The sequence below is a fragment of the Mus caroli genome, chromosome 11 (genome assembly GCF_900094665.2).
Source record: "Mus caroli chromosome 11, CAROLI_EIJ_v1.1, whole genome shotgun sequence".
Classification (NCBI taxonomy): domain Eukaryota; kingdom Metazoa; phylum Chordata; class Mammalia; order Rodentia; family Muridae; genus Mus; species Mus caroli.
Genome location: NC_034580.1, coordinates 22112850 through 22127149, shown reverse-complemented (window position 1 = coordinate 22127149; position 14300 = coordinate 22112850). Strand labels below are relative to the sequence as shown.

The window sequence follows — 14300 nt, the reverse complement described above, 5'->3', positions numbered from 1 at the left end:
GGAGAGAAGAGAAGAGAAGAGAAGAGAAGAGAAGAGAAGAGAAGAGAAGAGAAGAGAAGAGAAGAGAAGAGAAGAGAAGAGAAGAGAAGAGAAACGAAGAGGCTTTTCCTGACCAGCTGAAGAAAGGAGGAAAGAACTCAAAGGCAACTTCAGGCATCTTCCTTCAGAATAAGCACAGAGAAGGGGAACTATTTGTCCCACTGTTTGCTTAGAACCTATGAACAAATTTTTCAGCTATACAATGGACTCATTCTTAAACATTTAAGTATTATACACACTAGTCACAAGGATAAGGGAGCAGATAACGAGAACAGACATAGTCTCCACATCCCATTAAAGCAATGCTGAGTGTACACAGCTAGAACACGAGCTCACATTCTTCACTTCAGCAGTTCATCCCTCCACTTGTCTGTGCCTCAATAATACAGTATGGAGAGCGAGATTCCTTGTCAGTCACCACATATAACTTATCTTTAACATACAATCAATACAGAACACCAGGAAAACTACACACACAAAAAAAAAAAGATCACCCAAAAAAGTGCAGTTCTACCAACATGTATTTTTCTGCAAGGGACAGTCTGTTATTTTCATTTATTTCAGTAATAATTTCTTTTACAATGTTTCTATAATCTTTAAGAACGTTTCCAATATGGTACAGCAAGTACTAAGAACAACTAAGTTTATGCTGCCTAGCTATCTCCTTAGCCACCCTCAGCTCCTCAGTTCCTCTCATTATGAAAGGTCACATGGCCCTAAAGAACTTCCTCTTGCCCTTTCCTGATCATAATCTAGAACTACAAACCCCATCGTTGCCAAACAACCTAGGTTTTATATTCCTATCACTACTCTTCAAGTTCAGAAGAGAAGTCATCCAGGACACACCACATAGGGACATGATGCATATGGACCTGGTGATGTTTGGAAACCTAAAGTCTCAAGGCTGCAAATCAATTTCAAACCCCATTTCAGAAAACATTTTATGTAATATGTAATCATTAAAGCTCTTGTAACTTACAAAACCCAGCAATTAACAAACCCCTTCTTTACAAACTAGAGCAAATTTAGAAATCTGTGTCCTCATTTGAAGTGTAAAATTTTTAACAGACTTACCTGTTGGACTACTTGATGGTACTCATTAAGTATATTTTTCAGCTGCAAGCTACACAGTAATCTAAAATTTTAACAGGAAAATAGTTTATTCATTGTTTGTTATTACAAGGAGAAAATGTCTTTGAATGCTAACAAACGTACATACAATCAAAAGAATCATATAAGCATAATTCAGATAAGCAAATAAAAACATTAACTACTCATACTACTGAAACTCTCATCTTCAAAACGCCACTATCAATTTTACTTCAAACTTAAAAAACTGCTATCAGTAAGCAGCAGATTAATAAGGCATCTTTGCTAAACTATAACATGGCCAAATAAAAACTTCCATTGAACTAGACTCTTCATCACAATAGGCAGATATAATACAAAGTTTGGATCATAATATGTCAAATTTACACTTGAAAAGCCTCTGGCACAATATATCCTCCAAATTCTAGATTAATGTAACTGAACAGATACTTTTAATTATATAGGTAATGATAAGTCCATTGCCACCAGCTCACCTCAACTAACATAATACAGATAGGTCAGTAACTATTTAAAAGAAATTTTAATTATCTAGATGTAGAAAGTCTGAAGTTGGGGCTGTAGCGATGGCTTGGTAGTTAAGAGCTCCTTTCTCAGAGCATCCAGTTAGATTCCCAGGACCCATATGGCAGCTCATGACTGTTCATAACTTCAGTTCCAGAGGAATCAATGCCCTCATCTAGTGTCTGTGGGCAACAGACATAAATATAGCTCACAGGCATATACAAACAGAACATTTGTATACATGAAACAGAACAAAACAAAAACAAACAACTCTGTAGGCCAGGCATGGATCCCAATTCTTAGGAGTCAGAAGCAGGGATCTCTGAGTTGGAGGTCAACCTGGTCTACAGAGCATTCCAGGTCAGCCAGGGCTACATGAAAGACACTCTCTCAAAAACCTATGAATGAATGAAGTGAGTAAGGAAGGAAGTCTGGGTTTCCCAAACCACTTCCTTTCTAGCCCACTACTCTGTCTACTCTTGTGCTAAGTTCCATTCCCACCACATCTCCTCCAATAGGACCAAAGCAGTTTCTTCATTTGCTCCTCCATAGGAGGTTCTTAGCCAATATGCTTCCACTCCTTGTTACTAACTTGGTCTCTTACTAAAATTCCATGATTCTTGCTTCAGTAGCCACCTATCTTTTCTACATACCAATTTCCAGTTTTCAATTTTCTTTTTACTCACTCATTCCCTACAAACCCAATACCACCTCTACCTGCCATCCATCACAAAATCCTGTGCTTCTCTTCATAAACTGCTCTGCTTTCCTTCTCTTTATTCCCAGACACTGAAGAGAGAACTGAGGTCTGTGATGACACTGACATCTCCAGCTCTAGCTTCTGATGAGCTAGCTGTTCCTGCCCACATCAATTTTACTATGAACACCCAGACCAAAGCAATTGAATGATTCTTCACAAATTACAAATTATGTGTATGCAGTAAATATTAGTGAGAAGCTGGGAAGTGGGGTAGGGGGCAAGTCTTCTAACCATTTCTTTTGCCCTTAAATCAGAACTTGTTAGGTAAGTGTACACAATTGTTGTTACTGCTTTCAAGAAAAACAAACATTGAAAGGGTGTGTGAACTGAAAGTCACAGTGAGGTGATTCATAAAGACAAACTGGTTTGCAAGAACCAGTGTGTGTTGGGGATATTGGCTGAAAAGCACTTCAGGCAAAACTGCAGCCAGCAGAATTATGGCTTCTCTGGCCGCCGGTGCCACTAACACGTATACAAGCAAATAGTACCTCACCTTGCCCTCTTGAGCTGCAGGTCCTTAGGCAGCACTATTCTGAGGTGAAAATCACTTCCCTGTGAAAAAGAAAAGTGCAAATTTCCCTTCTTTCACTTAATGCTAAAAAGTTAAAATCAAACAAACATATTTTCCTATATTTATAAAGGATATCAAATATAGCTAAACTTTTTATACTTGGAAAATACAAGATATCTATACATACGTACATACATAGAGATAGATAAGAGTGCATTTTATGAAAAGTAATATTTCAAATTTCTATGTTGAAAACTTTACAACTACTTGGAAAACACACAATATTAAGACAGGAACATCGTTTCAAAGAAAAAGACAAAAAATACTATGAAAGTATTAGAAAACATAGAAATTTATTTCTTAAAGTATAAATTCACCAAAAAGGATATTCAGCTTTTAAATTTGCAACTTTCTAAATTTAATAAAATGAAAATATATTGTTATGTAATCTAGGTTTTTAGCTAAAAACAAATAATTTTAAGGCCTGGAGAGATGTCTCAGTAGGTAAGCACGTTTGCTCTACAATCGTGAAGAATGATCCCAGTACACATATACAAAGTCAGCAACCCCAGAGCTCTGTACGATAAAAGCTGGAAGATAGCCTTCAGCCTAGCTCCAAGATTAAGAGAGCATGTCTCAAAACAGGAAAGAATGATAAAGTAGGACAGCCAATATCCTCTGCAACCGATATGTTCATGAAATATCTACACCCACACATACACATGTGCGTATCACACATACGCACACACACGGATACATACACACATTTTCCCATTCATTCTGTAACGATTTCATATAGTGAACCTTCAATAAATAAAATAGATAATATACTAATTTTTTAAATCTAAATATTTGGTAGTTATACAAATTTGACTCAGGAGTCTAGGGAAAGGAAAGAGTGTTCTCTGGAAACACACTCAGCTTCACTTTCTGTCTAGAGTGAATAGGTAAACGGTCTGAACTCTGTAGCTTAAACACAGTGGTACATGTGCATCTGAGCAAAAATAAGCAGGAAAAGACAAACAGAAATGTAATCTTTTACTCCAACAATATAAAATGAAAAGAGTAATAAAATTCTTGAAAAACAATTACCGTGTGGAATTTTAGCAGAGTCCCTCAAAGCAGATTCCAAACCAGAGGAACACAATTAAATGCACCCCATAACCTTTACTTTCATGGTAATATCACAGTTCTGACTTTCATTACATTTAAATGTCCTTTTAAAAAATGAAACAAAATGTACTACTGACCTTTTCAAAAGGTCAAGTAACAATAATTCACTATTTCATTAAAGCACTAAGAGGTATCATGCAGTAACTTTCGCCTAACTCCATAGACACCCCACACACAGGTGTAAGAATGGTAGGAAATCCACCATGGACACGGAAACAGCAAAGCAACTCTACTTTACCTGAAAGAACAAATGCAAAGATTGAGGAAATCCAGTCACTGTAAAAAGTCAAGTGTCATAAAGGGGCCAATACTTAATTATCCCAAGAAAATATACATAATTAGCATTTCTGTAGTTAAAGCATCTGAATGGTTTCACACTTTCTCAGAAGGCAGATTTTTCCAGCTTCCAGATAACAAAAATACGAAGCGTGTCTAAACCTCAATGTCCTGACATATCCTTCCCAAAAACCGAGAGTGAATAATAATAAGCAAATAAAATGATAAAAAAATATTATGTTTGCAACTAGAAGTCAGAGAACACAATAAATCTGTAATTAATTGTAACAGGGATGAAAATCACTTTTGAGTAGAGCTCAGTCTGGGTTCCAAAAACAATGAGAGTTAAAAGTGTTATTCTAAAACTTCACAGAAGAATACGGACAAAAGACTAACAAAGACTTGTAGGAGAACCAAGCACTGGCAATAAGGAAGAGATCTAATATGAACCACAAGTCAAGGAGAGGCTGCTGGTGGCCATGGCTGTCACTCTTAGCATTCAGAAAGGTCATACAGGTCAATGCTGAGTTGGAGGCTTTCCTGGACCTCAGAGTGAGATACTCCTTTTTAAAAGGCAAAAAGAAGAAGTCAATGAGATGTCTGAAAACACTGCAGAGCAGCAAAAGATTGGGCAGAAACACCCTTTGGAAACTGCACCTTAGAAAGAAAATGATAACTGTGGGAAACTGAAGCTTTTATGACAGAATTAATAACCTACCATGTATAATCACTCCCTCAACCCCTCCCCCAAATAAATCATTAAATAAACTGCATTTTCCTTTACCAACAGAAGAGGGTATTCTTGAATTAGAAATTTCACAAACTACTGCAAGCAGCAAACCACAACACCCAAAGATCTGTGGCCCCAGTCCACGGAGCTATGACACAAACACAGAGCACTAGAAGCAAAGGTAATGATGGAGCCCAGAAGAACAGAGCCCAGAAACAGGCACCAATTACATATAGACTACAATGTCAAGAAATGAACATTTCAATACTGAAAAATCTAAAAGCCAAGACCAGAAACTGACAAAAGCTATGACCACATTGACTAAACTCAGAAAGAAAACTAAGCAAATCAAACTGACATTAAGACAAGACAAAGCCTCTAAGATATGGGCACAGGGGAAAAATTCCTGAATAGAACAGCAATGGCTTGTGCTGTAAGATCAAGAATCGACAAATGGGACCTCATAAAACTGCAAAGCTTCTGTAAGGCAAAAGACACTGTCAATAAGACAAAAAGGCCACCAACAGATTGGGAAAGGATCTTTACCTATCCAAATCAGAGAGGGGACTAATATCCAATATATAGAAAGAACTCAAGAAGGTAGACTCCAGAAAATCAAATAACACCATTAAAAAATGAGGCTCAGAGCTAAACAAGGAATTCTCACCTGAGGAATACTGAATGGCTGAGAAGCACCTGAAAAATGTTCAACATCCTTAATCATCAGGGAAATGCAAATCAAAACAACCCTGAGATTCCACCTCACACCAGTCAGAATGGCTAAGATCAAAAATTCAGGTGACAGCAGATGCTGGCGAGGATGTGGAGAAAGAGGAACACTCCTCCATTGTTGGTGGGATTGCAAGCTTGTACAACCACTCTGGAAATCAGTCTGGTGGCTCCTCAGAAACTTGAACATAGTACTACCGGAGGATCCCGCAATACCTCTCCTGGGCATATATCCAGAAGATGTTCCAACCGGGAAGAAGGATACATGCTCCACTATGTTCATAGCAGCCTTATTTATAATAGCCAGAAGCTGGAAAGAACCCAGATGCCCCTCAACAGAGGAATGGATACAGAAAATGTGGTATATTTACACAATGGAGTACTACCCAGCTATTAAAAAGAATGAATTTATGAAATTCCTAGGCAAATGGATGGACCTGGAGGGCATCATCCTGAGTGAGGTAACCCAATCACAAAAGAACTCACACAAAGCCGGGCGTGGTGGCGCACACCTTTAATCCCAGCACTTGGGAGGCAGAGGCAGGCGAATTTTTGAGTTCGAGCCAGCCTCAGCTACAAAGTGAGTGCCAGGACAGCCAGGGCTACACAGAGAAACCCTGTCTCGAAAAACCAAAAAAAAAAAAAGAACTCACACAATATGTACTCACTGCTAAGTGGATATTAGCCCAGAAACTTAGAATACCTAAGATATAAGATACAATTTGCAAAGCACATGAAACTCAAGAAGAACAAAGACCAAAGTTTGGACACTTTACCCCTTCTTAGAATTGGGAACAAAACACCCACGGAAGGAATTACAGAGACAAAGTTTGGAGCTGAGATGAAAGGATGGACCATCTAGAGATTGCCATATCCAGGGATCCATACCATAATCAGCTTCCAAACACTGACACCATTGCATACACTAGCAAGATTTTGCTGAAGGAACCCTGATATAGCTGTCTCTTGTGAGTCTATGCCGGGGCCTAGCAAACACAGAAATGGATGTTCACAGCTATTGGATGGATCACAGGGCCCCCAATGGAGGAGCTAGAGAAAGTACCCAAGTCGCTGGGGGGATCTGCAACCCTATCGGTGGAACAACAATATGAACTAACCAGTACCCCCAGGAGCTCATGTCTCTAGCTGCATATGTATCAGAAGATGGCCTAGTAGGCCATCAGTAGAAAGAGAGGCCCATTGGTCGTGCAAACTTTATATGCCTCAGTACAGGGGAACTCCAGGGCCAAGAAGTGGGAGTGTGGGTGGGGGAGTGGGTAGGGGAGCATGTGGGGGACTTTTGGGATAGCATTGAAAATGTAAATGAAATAAATACCTAATAATTTTTTTAAAAAAATGTTTAAAAAGACAACAAGTTTAAACATGAGAAGGAAGAATGTAGTTAAACAAAATTTCATAACTATGGAGTAATAGCAAGAAAAATGCAAAATGACCATGAAAAAAATATGGTTGAAGCAGGGCGTGATGGTGCACGCCTTTAATCCCAGCACTCGGGAGGCAGAGGCAGGCGGATTTCTGAATTGGAAGACAGCCTGGTCTACAAAGTGAGTTCCAGGACAGCCAGGGCTATACAGAGAAACCCTGTCTCAAAACAAACAAACAAACAAATGGTTGAAAAGAAAGTGCCAGAGAAAGCCCAATACACATGCAATAGAAACCCTGAAAGAAGGAGAAAGTAGAAAAGGATAGCTTAACTTCACTGTTCTGGCAGTTCTCACACTAAAATGAACATGAGAAAAAGTACTCATGACAATCCTGTCTGAAAAAAATATCAGAATTTAAAAATAAGGAAAGGGGGCCAGAGAGAAGAGTCAATGGGCAAAGGAACTTGCAATCAAGCTGAAGTGAGTTCAATTCCTGTCTCATGGAGGAAGGAGTGACCCATCTTCCTCTTACCCTCTGGCATCCAGAGTACTCACTGTGGTTGCATGTACCCCCACACATTTGTGTGCACATACACACATAAGATAATGTAATTTTTTTAAATAACAAAAAATAAATGAGGTTTTAAGGAAAATACTAAAAGCTAGGAGACAGATTATGCAAAGCAGTATTGTATTGGAAGGAGGAAGCTGAGGAAGGAATCCATGGCTTCCACACAGTAGAAAACATGCAACCACAGAACTAACTCACAGGTTTAGTCTAAAAAGAAGTCATCCAGCTCACTCAATCATGGTGTAGTCCAACAAGCCAAAGTAGAACTCCTGGTAAAAAACATTAAATACAGCACCCAGAAAAGTAGTTTCATGGGTACAGCTAAATTAAGCTCTGCTCATGTTTAACAAAAATAAAAGAAAGCCTTTAAACAGTTGGACTCTCCTCAAGTAATTTAACTACTACTTACAACAAAAAAACTATTCACAGTGTCAAAGTCCTTGCAATAGTCTTTATTGGAAGTTCATGAGAGATCCTGATCAGGAGTCACCAAATCAGATGATTCTAAATTCCTGATTTGGAGAAACAGATAATTATTTTGTTGTTTCAAGGCTTATAACAGTGAAGTAGCAAGGGGTAACTAGTACAAGAAGCATCATCACAGAACCAACGGGCATTAACTGCAAGGCCAACAGGGGCTACGGAGATAGATATCTCCATAGAAAAAAGCACTTGCTCTGCAAGCTTAAGGACTAAAGGTGGGATCCGAGACCCTAAATAAAAGCTCAATTCTGGACAGGCAAAGGCAAAGCATCTCAGAGACATTATGGCTGACAAGACTACACAGAATTTGCAAGTCCATGTGCAGCAAGAGAGCCTACCTTAATAAGTAATGTGACAAGTTATCGAGGCAAACATCCAATGTAAACCTCTGGACTCCTACACACACACACACACAAACACACACAAAACACATAAGAAAGAGAAAGGAGGGAAACTATACCCTAGAAAAAGCAACAATGACTTTTCCTTAATAACAATGGACTCAATTCCCCAATAAAAAGACATAGACCAACAGACTGGCTACATAAACAAGATTAAACATTTTGCTGCATACAGGAAACCTACCTCAGGAACAAAGACAGACACTTCCTCAAAGGAAAAGGCCAAAAAACAATTTCCCAAGCAAATGGTCCCAAGAAACAAGTTGGAGTACCCATTCTAATATGGAATAAAATTGACTTTCATCCTAAAGTTATCAAAAAAAGAAAAGAAGGAACACTTCATACTCATCAAAGGTAAAATCTACCAAGATGAACTCTCAATTCTGAACATCTATGTACCAAATGCAAGGGCATCCACATTCATTAAAGAAACTTTAGTAAAGCTCAAAGCACACATTGCATTGCACACAATAATAGCGGGAGACTTCAACACCCCACTCTCATCAATGGACAGATCATGGAAACAGAAATTGAACAGAGACACAGTGAAACTAAGAGAAGTTATGAAACAAATGGATTTAACAGCTATCTACAGAACATTTTATCCTAAAACAAAAGAATATACCTTCTCAGCACCTCATGGTACCTTCTCCAAAACTGATCATATAATATAATTGGTCACAAAACAGGCCTCAACAGATACAAGAAGACTGAAATAAAACCATACATGCTATCAGATCCCCACGGACTAAGGTTGATCTTCAATAACAACATAAATAATAGAAAGCCCTCATACATGCTGAAGCTGAACAACACTCTACTCAATGATAAATAAGTAGGTCAAGGAAGGAAGGAAGGAAGGAAGGAAGGAAGGAAGGAAGGAAGGAAGGAAGGAAGGAAGGGAGGGAGGGAGGGAGGGAGGGAGGAAGAAAGAAAGAAAGAAAGAAAGAAAGAAAGAAAGAAAGAAAGAAAGAAAGAAAGAAAGAAAGAAAGAAAGAAAGAAAGATATAAATTAAGGNAGAAAGAAAGAAAGAAAGAAAGAAAGAAAGAAAGAAAGAAAGAAAGAAAGAAAGAAAGAAAGAAAGAAAGATATAAATTAAGGACTTTTTAGAGTTTAATGAAAATGAAGACACAACATACCCAAAGCAGTCCTAAAAGGAAAACTCATTATCTCTGACTGCCTCCAAAAAGAAACTAGAGGGAACACACACTAGCAGCTTGACAGCATACCTAAAAGCTCTAGAAGAAAAAGAAGCAAATTCACTTAAGAGGAGTAGACAGCAGGAAATAATCAAAAACAGGGCTGAAATCAACCAAATAGAAACAAAAAGAACTACACAAAGAATCGACCAAACCAGGAGCTGGTTCTTTGAGAAGATAAACAAAGTAGATAAACCCTTAGCCAGACTAACTAGAGGGTGCAAAGAAAGTATCCTAATTAACAAAATCAAAAATGAAAAGGGAGACATAACAACAGAAACTGAGAAAATCCGAAAAGTAATCAGATCCTACTACAAAAGCCTTTACTTAACAAAATTGGAAAGCATGGATGAAATGGACAATTTTCTAGACAGATACCAGGTACCAAAGTTAAATCAGAATCAGATTAATGATCTAAACAGTCCCATATACCCTAAAGAAATAGAAACAGTCATAAATAGTTTCCCAACCAAAAAAGCCCAGGACCAGATGGGTTTAGTGCAGAGTTCTATCAGACCTTCAAAGAAGAACCTAATTCCAACTGTCTCCTGAGAGGCTCTGGCAGTGCCTGACAAATACAGAGGTGGATGCTCTCAGCCAACCACTGGACTGAACACAGGGTCCCCAATGAAGGAGCTAGAGAAAGGACCCAAGGAGCTGAAGGGGTTTGAAGCCCCATAGGAGGAACAACAATATGAACTAACCAGTATCCCAGAGCCCCCTGGGACTAAACCACCAATCAAAGAACACACATGGTGGGACTCATGCCTCTGGATGCATATGTAGCAGAGAATGGCCTGGTTGGTCATTAATAGGAGGAGAGTCCCTTGGTCCTGTGAAGATTCTATGCCCCAGTATAGGGGAATTCCAGGGCCAGGAAGTGGGAGTGGGTGTGTTGGGGAACAGGGAGTGGGGGGTATAGGGGATTTTCAGAGGGCAAACTAGGAAAGGAGACAACATTTGAAATGTAAATAAAGAAAATATCTAACAAAAAAAAGAAAGTAAGAAAGAAAGAAAAGAAACACAGAAACAGGTGAATATCATAAATAACTTTGTAAATCAATATATACAGAAACCTATATGAAATTAAGTCTTTGCCACAAACTACCAAAGCTCACTCAAGACAATAGGATCTAATAATAGAAAACACACTTTTCCTCTGCTCACAAATGATTCTTTCATGTAAAAACTGATTGTCAAGGTACCAAAGGTGATGTTTATAAACAATAGTAATTGTGGTGAAACAAAACTATAAGTTCTAACAAAGATTAAAAACAAAATTTAGAATAAAGAACTTCACGTAGAAATTATATAAGCTCCAAAATCCAGTGATGAGACACAATACAGAAGCATCTACCAGATGCTTTTAAAACAGCATGATGAGGGAAGTGCACCGCCTCAGAAGCATAGAAACAGAAAGTGCGCAAGCAAAATAAAGGAAACAACACATACAATCACACATCAAAAAGAAGTAAGATGGGAAAGCTATTCCTTATAACAAAAAAAGCACCAATTCACAGATAGGCATGATAGTGTTAGAAAAGGCTTGAGAGATTTGACACCAATCATTACTATTTAGCTATTTAAGCCAAGAATCTAGTATTGAAAATCTGCAATATACAAAACCAATGCAGAGACCCACAGCCAAATATCAGCTGGAACTTGGGAGTCTTGTGAAAGAGTTGGGGGAAGGACTGTGGGACTTGGTGGGTACAGGGACTCAGGTCTCCACAAGAAGACCAAAAGGCTCAACCAACCTGGACCCTTGGGGGGCTCCAAGAGACTGAACCACCAACCAAAGGGCATACATGGGCTGGATCTAGGCCTCCATACACACATGTGTAAAAAAAGTGCAGCTTGGTCTTCACATGAGTCCTTCAACAACTGGAAAGAGTCCTGCCTCTGACTCTGCTGCCAGCCTGTGGATCCTGTTCCCTTAACTGAGTTGCCTTGTCTGACGTCAGTGGGAGAGAATGTGTCTAGTCCTGTGGGCTGGTTCCTGGGCAGAAGGGAGCAGCTCCCCTCCTCAGAGGAGAAGAGGAGGGGGGTCAGGGGTGGGGCTATGAGGGGGATAGGGAGATGTAAAGTGAGTGAATAAATAAATAAATAAATAAATAGAGAAAATGGAACTAAAATGAATGAATGAATGAATGAATGAATACATAAATATGCAGTATATAAGTGAATGTGTAATGGCCCAAAGAATCTCACCGAAAAGTACTCGTTAATTTCTAAAGAAGATCTGGCAGAAGTCACACTAACCTGGTAACTGGCATTATTAATATCAACACTGGGAGTAGCTGACTTCATGTGCCTTGAAGGGAACACAGGACAGTTTCTGGGATGTCCCTCCCCAAACACATTTCCAGAATTCAATGGTGAGAAAATATCAAACCTAATAAGCTTAACTCTTACAAATAAAATTCAAGTTAATAAAAACACAGACTAAGAACTTCTCCAAAAGAAGAGATAAGATAATTAAATACTCCATGAAATTTTACATTGCATAGCAGTTGTAGTAACTGTACTGAGGTTAGGTTTGAGTGGACCCTTGTTTTATGAAATGAGTGCTAAATTATTTAGAGATAAAACAGCAAGAAATGTATCTATGATTTAATCTCAAAGAGTAAGGTAAATGTGTGCCCAGGACCAACCACAATCACACACAGGATAAAATCAGTTGTGCTGGATAGCTTTTAGACAGTGCTTAAGACTCAAAGGAGATGCTTAAGGAATAAAAAATTAGAAACTACCTACATCGAAGGCTAATTTATTTCCGGTCTAATCTTATGGCTATAATTGTTTTCTAAAGTGCTATTGAAGATACAGACAAGTGATGTAAAACACTTGCTTCTGCCTGTCCTGTGCAACACTTGCCTGGCATGTGAATGGCTGCAGGTTCAATTCCCAGAACACATTTGCACATGCATGCGCACAAATACTCTCTCTCTCTCTCTCTCTCTCTCTCTTTCTCTTTCTCTCTCTCTCTCTCTCTCTCTCTCTCTCTCTCTCTCTCTCTCTCTCTCTCTCTCTCTCTCTCTCTCATTTTTCTGAATGTTTCTGTACATGTGAAAAACATTTTAACTGGATATTCCAACAGTTAAGCAAGAGGTGGCTAACTCGTTTCCATCTATAATAAATTTTAGCCATTCTTTGAAGATTCACATGGTTTGAAAATCCCTAAGGAAGTCCATGCTTCCTGTGTGTATATTTATTTATCACAGAGCATTTTCTTAACTCCCAGGAAGGCTTAGGGACAAGTGTTACTAGTTAGAAAATTTGGTATCTGCTCAGCATTCTAGAGGTTGTTGCTTCAACACACGTGGAAATTAATGACTCCTGTCATTAAAGGGCAAGTTACACGTAGCTGAGTTTAATATTCAGAGGAAAAGTCCAGAGTCAAAATCTTAAATTAAGGTAATTTGTTGTACCGGGCGGGGGGGGGGGGAGGGTGCTGGGGTGAGATTTTCTAAACAGTAAGAGTTTCAGAGGTAACTGACACAATCATAGTCAAGGTAGTCTCTCTAGATTTCCCAGGATTTGATTTCAACTATAAAATAATGGGGTTTGAATTTTTCTGTTTGTGTAGGTTCGGCTTAATAGTGAACCCTGAGTGCTCTATAAATCAAAATCGTAAGTGCAGTAACACACCGCCGAGATAAACTCTGGTTAAGACCTACAGAACTGCACCTCCCTCTTCCACCAGCAGACAGGCACCGGCGAGCCGCCCCGCCCTCCCTGTGTCGCGCGGCCTCGCCACCTAGCAACCGCGCATGCGCACAGTATCGGAGCTGCTTCTCCAGTCTCTGCTACACTCTCCCAGCCAGCCAGCTAGAGACGCCGCGGTCAGGCTTTGCCACGAGTGACAGGCTCTCGCGCGACAGAACGACCCCTCAGGGTACCTGAGCCGAAATGAATCCCTCATATATAGTTTTCTCCCGGTTTTGAGGAAGCAGCAGCGGGAAATGGCGCAACAGGCTTGCTTCTACGTCGGCCATGGCGCACAGGAATGGCCGCCGCACATGCGCAGTCTGCGAAGGGACGGGGCGGAAACCCGCTTCGGCGGGAAAAACTAACTGTGGTTGGTACTGATGCCCTGACCTGGACAATGAAGTGGGCCAACTGGTCTGCTTAGTAGCAGGAGAAAGGAAGATCACTCCCAAGTCCACAGGCCTGACGGATCAGGATTATTCTGACCTTGACTGTCAAAAAATAAAACTAGCAAAATCCTCTTGTTGATTTCATTGAAGACTGATGCAACTCCAAAGCTGACTTTCCTACTCTGACAGGGCATTTACAGTGTGCCCATAGCATACTGTTTTTACCCTGAACCTGCCCCATCACCTCTCCTGTTCTTGTGTTTGCTCTGGACTCGATCTCCTGTATACTCCCAGTATACCCTTCAACCAAATGCATTTGTAAATAAATTGT

The 14300-nt window shown here is 39.5% G+C and overlaps 1 protein-coding gene across 3 annotated transcripts in view; it reads right to left on the bottom strand.

Annotated features, from left to right (window-relative positions):
• The window catches only part of Fancl (FA complementation group L), a 76362-nt gene extending 62320 nt beyond the window's left edge, over positions 1-14042 (bottom strand). For 2 of the 3 annotated variants that reach the window (XM_029483513.1, XM_029483514.1), the window contains exon 1: positions 1114-1174. Coding sequence is in view for 1 of the 3 variants with exons in the window: in XM_021177189.2 (XP_021032848.1) it covers positions 1114-1174; positions 2904-2962; positions 13772-13867 (216 nt within the window). In the remaining 2 variants the exon portion in view is untranslated. Of the gene's footprint in view, positions 1-1113; positions 1175-2903; positions 2963-13771 lie in introns of those variants that run through there. The other variant, XM_021177189.2, reaches the window with a different exon arrangement.
• Positions 14043-14300: the final 258 nt, after the last annotated feature.